The 10,343-nt window shown below is 47.8% G+C and overlaps 1 protein-coding gene across 1 annotated transcript; it reads left to right on the top strand.

The window, feature by feature from the left end:
• The first annotated feature begins 8,638 nt into the window (after positions 1-8,638).
• Positions 8,639-9,603, top strand: LOC119367292. Its single transcript, XM_037632848.1, has one exon. The coding sequence runs from the start codon at positions 8,652-8,654 to the stop codon at positions 9,399-9,401; it is 750 nt and encodes a 249-aa protein (XP_037488745.1). The 5' UTR covers positions 8,639-8,651; the 3' UTR covers positions 9,402-9,603.
• Positions 9,604-10,343: the final 740 nt, after the last annotated feature.

Below are 10,343 nucleotides of genomic sequence, written 5' to 3'. Positions count from 1 at the left end.
AATGAAAAGGGAGAAGGCACGGTAGTAGTTGTTGACCTGAGACGATGGTCACGACGCGTACCGGTGAAGGGTACCGAGCGCGTTCGGGCGGTAAAAGGCGGTGCCCTTCCACCCCATAATATATATGGAACGAAATTTCTATGCAGTTGACAATAGGAATTATGATTGATGTAGACACGCAAGATTAGACCAGCCTAAGATTAATGGTCGCATGCATCTTTCAGATGCAGAGGCCGAGGATGAGCCTTCTTTTTTTAAAATAAAATAAAATAATAAGTGAAACTAAATAATCTGTCACCAGCTCCGGCCTATATGCAGGTACGCCAATGTCCATGCACACGCACAGCAACACTTATTAGCCTAAAAATGTTCACGCTATCCTTCTTTGAAATAACCAAAGCGCTGCGAAAAAATATTGAACATTTACCGCTCCTAATTTTTCTGGCAATGTGACAAGCAGAAAATGTAGATTAGCTAAGCGGGACATTCTTCGTAGGCAAGGATCAAGGCGGACTTGGGATTGATAAATCTTGAAATTTGAAAATGTTTCGTCAGCAAATGGCTGTACAAGCTCTTGACTGACAACGGAATAATTGCTAGGAAACAAGTACGTCCAAAACCTTGTTTCACGTTGGGGCAAAACTGTCTTGCTCACCATTCTGTAAATATTGATGCAGATCAAACCGGAGTCCTTTGTAGCTTCGTAGGTAATGGTCAAATTAGGAGGTTCTGCCTGGATACTTGATTTCAAGACACGCCACTCGCTCTTCAACACCCAAGCGGCCAAGCCTCTACATTATAGTGCAAGAGAAAGAGGTGTTTGTAGATTCTGTTTTAGGCTGGCCAAGCTATATGAGAATCTGACCTAACCAAGATTCTGTTTTAGGTGCAATGATTTTAAGTTCTGTCGGGCTTTCATTTAGGATTAGTGGACCAAGTGGTTATATCTGGTTCAGTGGTTGATGACGATCAACTTATCACAACAATCTGATGTGCCCCGTTGGTGGTGTTATAAATCCATGTGGGAGAGTGTGCCTTATTGTGCGCAACTTGGATTGGGTGACGACTATTTTTTCCTTTAACTAAACGAAATTTTCCAAAATAAATTGTAGGTTATTTTTCGAGCTACTGTATGAATCCATATGTGATGCTCACTGCAATGCGTGAAGGATCAATCACTTATGGCCTTTGGATGCCTCGAGTAGCACATGATACGATTCAACCGGCTTGGATGCCAATACAATAATACACTATGCATATAAATCATGTGATCCTAATCGTTTGGGTCGTGTTATATCATTTTTTACTGTTTTAGTGTGAATATTTGTTACAATAAAGTTGTGTGCATCATACAATACAAGGATGAGGGTTTAACATTTTTCTTATTTGTTTCGGTCATGTTATATCCTTTTTTACTGTTTAATTGTGAATATTTCTTACAATAAAGATAGTTGTGCATCATACAATGCAAGGATGAGGGTTTAACTTTTCTTTTGGAAGAAAAAAAGTCAAACATTTAAAATGCCTTAATTTATTCACCACCTGTGCTTGAGTATCAACATATTCCAAAACTAATAAAGATGCAAACACGCCTGTAATTCCTCCCTGATAACTCCAACCAATTACATAAGCTTGCCGCATCGACACACGATATACCTTCCATGAGGCCACTTCCAATGCATTATTGCTTACATGAGGTGTTAAGTGCGTTAAAAAACTTAGCAACTACTACCTCCGTCCTGGTTTACTTGTCCTCTTTGTATTTTATGCTAAACTTTGACCATAGATTTAACTAAAAAATATTAAGAATCCAATGATATTTTTTATGACATGCATTAACATTTTGTTAGTTAAATTTAAGGTCAAAATTTGGCACAAAATACGAAAGAGACTAATAAACCAAGAGGGAGGTAGTAGTCTTCTCAACGCACACGTGTTTGACTTTTGTAGCTATGTTTTCCTCATTTAATTATTTAACAATTAAACTTCTTCATGCATTAGTTAGTAGTTATTTTTCATAGGTCCACGTGCTTAACACCGTTTCTTCCTAGATCACCATAAATATTCACTATCCTCTTTAATTGTTTTTTCACATCAGTTTTTTGCCTATATGACGCCCTTAGCACCTGTACACCATGGAGTCATTGCCGAGTGTTGAAGTCGACAGCCAAAAAATCAGTTCTTAGGAGTGCACCCTTTTTTCTCATAGGTAGGTGTTAAAAAAGAAATGTATTGTGCTTATCCAATGAAGTACTGTATATTCTAAAGAATTACAGCCAAAAGTTGTGTGCATCATACCATACGATGCAAGGATGAGGGTTTAACTTCTTTTGGAAGAAAAGAAATCAAACGTTTAAAAGGCCTTAATTCATTCACCAGTTGTACTTAAGTACCAACATATTTCAAAACTAATAAAGATCCAAACACGTCGGCAATTCCCCGATGGTACTAACCAATTACATAAGCTTGTCGCATTGACACACCTTGTTCCTTTTATGAGTCATTGCCGCGTGGTGAAGTCGACAGCCAAAAAGAAAGAAAGACATCATTTCTTAGCAGTAGCACCTTTTTTCCTCATAGGTAGGTGTTAAAATACAAATGTCTTATTCTGAAAGGTCTCCCATCAAGAGCTTCTTCCTATGACTATGATTTTGTGCTTATCCAGTGAAGTACTACACATATATTCTAAAAAATTACGGCAAAAGTTGAATTTTGTCAGCCAAAATGCCACGTCGAGAATCTAGCCGGCCACCCATAGGACCCTTGTTTTTATAATACCCAAAGATTTGATCATCGCCGGCGACTACAACAAAATTTCCTGAGTATTTTTCAAGATCAGGAAATCGATGTGGACGCTTGAGACCGGAATCTGCAGCCTACGAAACCGTGTCTCCACCTCCCCCTCCTCTCTCAAACCCGGAACGCCCTCCCCTGTTTTGCTGTCATGAAAACCGCTTCTGCTTATGATTTTCAGCTCTTGGAACGCGTCAAGGAGTTTTTGCTGAACTCGGTTTGAAATATTAAAGATGAACCAAAAGTCAGGTATTAGTTGTGGCTTCTCATCAAGAACAAAGAACTGGACTGCTGATCATCTTGCGACCAGAGGCTAGCCACACAATGAGAAGTGTATCATATGTGATCTTCATGAAGAGAATGCGGCCCACCTCCTAGTCACATGCCCTTTCGCAAAACACGTTTGGCAAGTTCAGTTTAGTGCAACCTACACTTCCATTCGTGTGTGGCAGAAGACGGTTTCTTTGGCGTAATCTGTGGAATCGTCCAAGCAGATCACAATGGCCATTTGTGTTGCATGGAACCTGTGTAAGGAACGGAAAAGAACATGTCCAGAAATGGTGGTTGCGCGCACTAGCCAAAGACCAAAATCTTTTTAGAGGCGAAACCTTAATGTGCTTGTGTTTCCCTAAAGAGTTCTTGTGTTCCTCCATGTGCTTCTTACGTGATCTTGTATTTGTATTCTGTTCTCCCCTCCTTTAATGAAAAGGCAGAGCTTTTGTTTTTGCCCATAAAAGAAATCCACCAACGCTGATGGTACGTAGAACCGTTAGAACCCTTCATAGGGTGGCAAACATAGTCGTATGTGCCAGAAGGGAGTCACATGAGTGGGTTACCCACGTTCAGGCCCTTTAAAAAAAGGTAACACCCTACATCCTGCTTCTTCTCTGTATTCATGGTCTAGCGCTCCTAGTGCCACGGTGTTGCCAGAGGCGACGCTGGTGGCAGAGACCACAAACGAGGTTGTTATTATTGTGGTGCCTCCCCCCAAGCTCGCCTCGCGGGCTTCGAAGCCCAGGGACAGCAATCTAAACACGGTAGAGCAAGAAGACAAAGGTGGCAGCGGACTCCGTCGTGGCGTAGCTACCATTATTTTTTCTGAAGGGAAGTGAGCTGGGGCCGGACGTGCCGTAGGAAACCAGATCTGTGATGGACGCGGCTAGCAAGGAGATGAAGCTCTTCTGCTCCGCTGTCCATAGGGTTGGCCTGTAAGTGGAGCCTAGTTTTATGGTGATCCCTTCGTTTCATTGTATTTATGCTTTGTGGTTATACTAGTAGTAGCCCCTGGGACTAAATAAGGTTCTATTTTGGAACCGGGCATGGTTTGTGTTGAACTGTATATTCTTCGTTGTAGCTCCCCGGTTCTTTAAATGTGATTTTGTCTTTGTTCGGGAGCTGGGCCAACACAATTGCAATCTGGTCTCCAAGAACTCTAGGCTGCGTGAGGAGTTGGAGGCCCATCGGAAGGTCAACAAGGACCTGGAGCAGCTGCGTGCGAGCGTGATCTATAAGCATCTGTCACTATTGCATGTGAGTCTTTATTGTAGTTGTTGAGCCTTATGCTTGTGCTTTGTTCTTCATCCGTGTTGTAGCCCTCGAGGAGGTGGAGCACCTCTTGTAGGTTTTCAAGGATGCCAACCTCGCGCGCGACGAGGCCAGGAACGCCAAACGTGTTGCCGAAGAGGAGACTGGTGGCATGAAGGAGGCCATCCGCAACTTGGAGGCCAGTGTGAAGGCGGAGCGGGAGGCGTGTGAGGTCGTGCAAGGCCAGCTTTGAAAATAGCAAGGGCGAGCAGGGCTGCCTTCGCAATGAGATCAGGGCCGTTGAGACGGAGCTCTGGAGAGTCACAATGAGTATTACAAGAAAGTTGAAGAAGAAGTTCTGCAGCTCTAAAACTCATTGGTCGACACGTCGACCCAGCTTCGTCAAGTGCAGAAACAGTGCTAGCGTATGGAGGCCGCCCCGAGACGTAAGTATTGTCAGACATTTCCTTTTCATGCAGAATTTGCATAGCTTGCGTGCTCTTATTCAGATATCTTTGTAATAATTCCTCTTCCCGAGGTTGTCATGGAAGACATCGACGAGTAGCTTCGTGATCTGGCGACGCTAGCGCATAGGATGCAGGCTTCCCTTGCATCGCGGCTGGAATCCTCTGGTACATTTTTCAAACTCGCAACATTTTTTGTAAGTCATGAACATTTTTTGAACTTGCAAACTTTTTTTAAAATCTCATAAACATTTTTTAGATTCATGAACATTTCTCAAAATTAGTGCACATTTTTTAAATTCGCAATTTTAAAAATTGGGAAGGAATTTATGAACATCTTTTAAAATTTAGAATATTTCTAAAGCTCACTAAATTTTTTTGAAATCCCCCAAAAAATTAAGTATGTGAATATTTTTTAAATTCATGAACATTTTTTCAAATTGTTGAACATTTTATGAAATTCGTAACATTTTTTCAAATCCAAGAGCGTTTTTCAAATTCATGATTTCATTTAGATCCGAGAGTATTTTTCAAATTGGTGAAATTTTCCAATTTTCATGAAGCTTTTGTGAAATTTCAAACATTTATAAAAAAATAAAAATTAAAAGAAAATAAGGAAAGTATAACAAAAAAAAGGAAAACAACTAGAGCGATCCGCCCCCAATAGGCAAGACCATAGGATGCGTGAGGAGGCGCGTGGTTGCCGCGAGAGCTATATCTCACTTTATGCGAGATGAAAGCAGTTCTCACTCGAAGGGTTTCTCGGCTAGCCCATTATCATTCTTTTATCGGTCGCTCACTTCTCGTCGCTAGATCGCCTGTTTGTTTATTGGTTCTTCTCCGGTCTTTTTCTTATGCTTTTTCTTTACTTTTTATTTTGGTTTTCTTTATTTGTTCACAATTTTCTTCAGCTTTTTCCTTTCATTTTTCATCATTTTCTTAATTTTTGTCCGGCTCTTATTACTTTTTTTTTTCATTTATCTATGTTTTTCTTTGGTTTTCTTTTATTCTTTTCTCCAATTCATTGGTCTCTTTTTTTCGGTTTTTCTTCGGGCGAAGGGACGAGCGCCCTACTTGGCTGGATAAATTAGTTATCAATTGAGTGAGTTAGTAGTAGTACTGTGATGTTATATATTTAAAAATGTGTCAAATACATACTCGGTGAATTAGTTATCAATTGAGTGAGTGCCCGAATGGAAGCACACCCGACGACGCACGAGCTGGATCAAGCTCGTGTCGTAGCGGAGCCATGTGCAGTATGCACATTTAGCAACACCAAAATTGTGGAGTCACAATTGAGTGCTTCCGCAAAAAAGAAGTTATCAATCGAGTGAGTTAGTAGTAGTACTGTGATCTTAACACTGGCCATAGCCCGTAGCACACTTGCTTCCGTCTCGGTTGCGTCGCTTGCAGCTGGGACTCAACGATGAGCCGAGCCCAAGTCGAGAACGCATGCATGCCTAATGTTCGCCGTCAGCGGCCCCGTCCAGTCCGTCCGTCTCCCTCCCCGGGGCGCTCCCGCGGGCGCCCCCCGGAGGTTCCCTAGCGCCGCCGGGGGCATCGGCGTCCGAAGGCCGTGTGGCGCTGGTGGCGGCGGGGCTGCTCCTGCTCGCGCGCAGATGGGGGCCATCGCGGGACGCCCCTCCTCTGCTCGATGGTGACGGCCGTCGGGCCGGCCCTGCTTCAGTCTACTCTCCTCCTCATGGCATTCTGGTGGCTGGCGGCGCCGCCTCCTACCTATCCGGCGCAGCGGTGGGGATCCGACGCCCTGGTTCGTGCTGGTGGCGGATTTGACCCCCGACCCAGATCTGGGCGGTGTGGTGGTTGGCGGTGGCAGGGGTGACCGGCGGCTGCGTTTAGGTGGTGGCGCCGCAGTTAGAGTCCGTCTCTCCGGTGGGGTGGTGGGGCTCCAGCTGGACCTGGCCAGGGCGCGGTGGTGCTGGTATTGTGGTGGTGGTGGTGCGTGTCCGCCTTGCCGACGTTTGGTGGGCGGGCGGCGGGGGTTGGGGCATCAGCCCGGCGTGGTTGTTGCTTCGGCTGTGGGCTGCGGCGGCGGGGTGGCTCGGCTCTCTCGGTGTGGAGGCTTCCATTCGCCGTGCTGGCATCACGGCAGCTCGGCGAGCTGGCTGGGACAGCGGCTCGTTTCCTGCCGTCGACTCGTCCGTAGGCGGCCCGTTTCGACCTTCGGTCCTCTCCTCGTCGTCTGGTTGCTCCCTTTGTTGGAGGTTCGGCCCTCCCCCAACAATGGTGCATCGCTTGTCTCGCGCCCGGCAGTAGGACCGACCTCGTCTCGTGTCTGGCAGCAGGACCGATCTCGTCTCGCGCCCGACGGCAGGACCGATCTCGTCTAGCGCCCGGTAGCAGGACCGACCTCGTCTCGCGCCCGGCAGCAGGACCGTGCTCGTCTCGCGCCCGGCAGCAGGACCGACCTCGTCTCACGGCCGGTGCCCCGGATGGGTTGATGGAGGCCAGTTTTGGCCGACCTATTGAGTTTCGGAGTTGGGGGCCGCCCAGGGGTGCGAAAGGCGGGCCCTTTCCGCCCGTATCTTTGGTTGGGGCTGCGATGGGTCTCAAGTGAGGTGGTACAAGGTCTGGGATGCCGGGGCGGCGGCCTTGGTGGTGGTTCCACGGTGCTCATGGGCGGAGCCCGTGGTTAGGTGCTGCTCGTTGGCCATGGTCGTGTGGACGGCGTGGTTAGGTGCTGCTCGTTGGCCATGGTCGTGTGGACGGCGTGGTCGCTGGGGTGTGGCGTCCGGTGGTGGTGAATGTTGGCCGGGATAAAAACCTGATCTATCTTCGGACGGATCGGCGGCGGCAAAGCTCGTTCCCTTCTTAAAGGTGTTGTCGCGGTTCTTATTGCCCGTCGCGTTGCTCCAGGTGAAACTCTGATCCTCGGGTCGACCGGTGGCAGCACTCTGGTGTCGTAGCCTTTCTGAAGGCGCCTTCTTGTAGCACACGGTTCGTCATATGCGGCTTCATCTCTTCATGATGACATGCTCACGGTTGAGGACCCCGGTTGCTCTTGTAGTACTAGGGGTAATGTTACTGCGCTCAACGTCTTTGTATCCTGTCTTGGACGTGTGCGTATGTTGTGATGGAGTGAGTTTGTATTTAAATTATGATTGATCGGTGCTTTATATATAAAACGACGCGAAAGCCTTTTTCGTTAATGTTCGGCGTCCACTGACCGTCACGCAAAGTTCCGATGATTCACGAAGATAGCCTGCGGATTGCGATGATGGGGAGTTAAAAGGCGCAAATGTCCATCATACCGTGCTCAGCCAAGCCAGTTCAGTCTCTGCCGAGCTACCAGTCAATGGAGGCAGCAGCCGGGTGGACGACAAACGGGGTCGGAGGAGTACACGGAGTAGACCGACACACTGTCCGCTGTCACGCAGTGGTAACTGGTGAGCATATGATCAGACCACCAAATCAGTCCCATGTGGCCGTTGATTGACCCCGCGTCTTCCATACACCCTACCGCGCGCGGGGTATGTACGTGTCGACGCCTGCCCTCGCTCCATGGCGTGAACCCTGCGCCGAGCCGTCGACTTGATCCGGTCTCCGTCGCTTTCGCTCTCTCTCATGTCAGGTCAGGTGTGAAAGTCTGAAAGTTCCCGCTGGCCCCATCCCAACCGGAAGATTAGACCGACTCGGAGTCGCGCCGGTCCCCACCGAGACGAGGACAACGTCAACTCCCGAGTCTTCCTGACGAATTAGTTTGGTTCGATGGGCAATCCAAGGGCCAGGAATACCCGGGATCGGGTCATGCAAGTTCAGTCTTCCTCCCCGAGCCGTCCGGGCGTGCATGCTATTTATAAGTGGAGTGGAGATCAGTGGATCCACACCGTCCCAAGCACGACCGTGTCCATGGCTGGGAAAATGGAGGCCAAGCTCGCGGCCCCCGCGCTGCTCTCACTCGTCGCACTCACCCTGCTCGCGCACACGCTCCTCCTCCACCGTCCGCGCGCCACCGCCTGGCTCCTCTCCACCGTCGACGCCTTCGGGTTCGACGGCCGCCGCCTCGTCGAGCTCGTCAACAGGAGAAACATGATCCTCCTCTGCAACGCCATCCTCCTGGTCATCCTCAAGGACGCCGGGCTCCTGGCTGCTCCAGCTCGGCCACGCAGCTCCGCGGCCGTAACGGCCCGTGGAGCTGCGTGCTCCAGCTCCGAGGCACGGCCTCAGCCCAAGACTCGGCGGACCAGTACGGCGGCTGGCGCGACCGGCGACGACGAAGGTCGTCTCGAGCGTGAACATCGAGGCGCTGAGACGGCCACGGCGCGAGTACGGCGCAGGAAGCCGCTGACGAGAGCGAGAGAGGGGGAATATGCCGCGACGGTCCAAGAGATGGATCCCGCGGAGAAACAGAGATCGGACTACAGCTTCAACCACTTCCATCATGGTGCTGGCTATGAGATTGCCGTGGTGGCGGATAGGATCTCTAGTTTGCATGACGAGGGAAGCAGAGGAGGGGAGCACACGACCCGGCAGAAAGCACAGCCTGAGATAGTTGACGACGTGGACGAGATGAACAAGAAATTCGAAGAGTTCATCGCCAGCATGAGGAGGAAGATGCATCTCGAGACCCTGCAGCTGCAGCAGCAGGTCGAGGTCTAGACACAGACCGGAAAATGACGTACTGTATGTAGAGTGACTAGTAGGCTGTAGAGATTCGACAAATGTTGCCGGAAATGGATGTCATGCATATGTAATTTTATAGTATTAGAAACCTGAAATTATGGGAGAAATTGTTGTTCTGTACTTCTGTTACAATTTTGCAATGGACGCCAAAAACTGGTGTAGGTCAGCTCTAGCGGCATTCAAGCGAACGATGCTTTCTCCCAGGAGGGTTCGATCTAGCGAACGATTCTGTTCGCTGGAAAGAGCCCCCGAGTGAACCCCCTCCCTCTGTGTACGATAAGCTTTCTATCAAGTCTCAAAAAGGGTATTTTGAAGTTCCATGGCATATGTATATCTATCCTAAAATAAAAAGATCTAAAGAGGCAGATCCAACTGATCTCGACCATCAAACTAAGTCAATCTAATAACCTAGACTGCTCCAATGACGAGCGTTAAACGTGTTTAATGTGCAATTAATATCATACCAAATATTGCATTAATCACAGAATTAACACACAAATAATAGCATACCTAATATCCCGTGCAATTAATATATTGCCTAAATATTAACGTGTGTTGCACGTGCGCATTTATTTATTAGTAATAAAAGGAAAAGGCTTGGCTTCAGCCGGCAGATCGCACGTGGACGTCCGGCGCCTCGTCCTTGTGACATGTGTCCTGCGGGCTTACCTAGCATTATCTTTTATGTTATGTAATTGAGCCTTTGTTCCAGTTTTCCCATCGGGACATTGCAGGATCTGAATCTAAATCCCTCGAGTGCAGTTGCCTTCCGTGTTCCTCCCAAGCTCCCATTCTTTCTCTAATTTGTGCAACGCCATTTATGTTGTAAAAAGCCTCCGCAACATCATCAATGTTGCAAAAAAGTGAAGACGAAAAAAATTGTAACACTTAAATGTTTCTGCAGCATGAACTCTGTTG

This window comes from Triticum dicoccoides, chromosome 1A (genome assembly GCF_002162155.2).
Source record: "Triticum dicoccoides isolate Atlit2015 ecotype Zavitan chromosome 1A, WEW_v2.0, whole genome shotgun sequence".
In the NCBI taxonomy this organism is placed as follows: Eukaryota; Viridiplantae; Streptophyta; class Magnoliopsida; order Poales; family Poaceae; genus Triticum; species Triticum dicoccoides.
Note: the sequence above shows the minus strand (reverse complement) of the source record. Positions and strands in the feature narration are given on the sequence as shown.

Excerpts from the sequence above, each read along its gene's own strand:
- LOC119367292 (XM_037632848.1), top strand. The coding sequence starts at position 8,652 with ATGGCTGGGAAAATGGAGGCCAAGCTCGCGGCCCCCGCGCTGCTCTCA.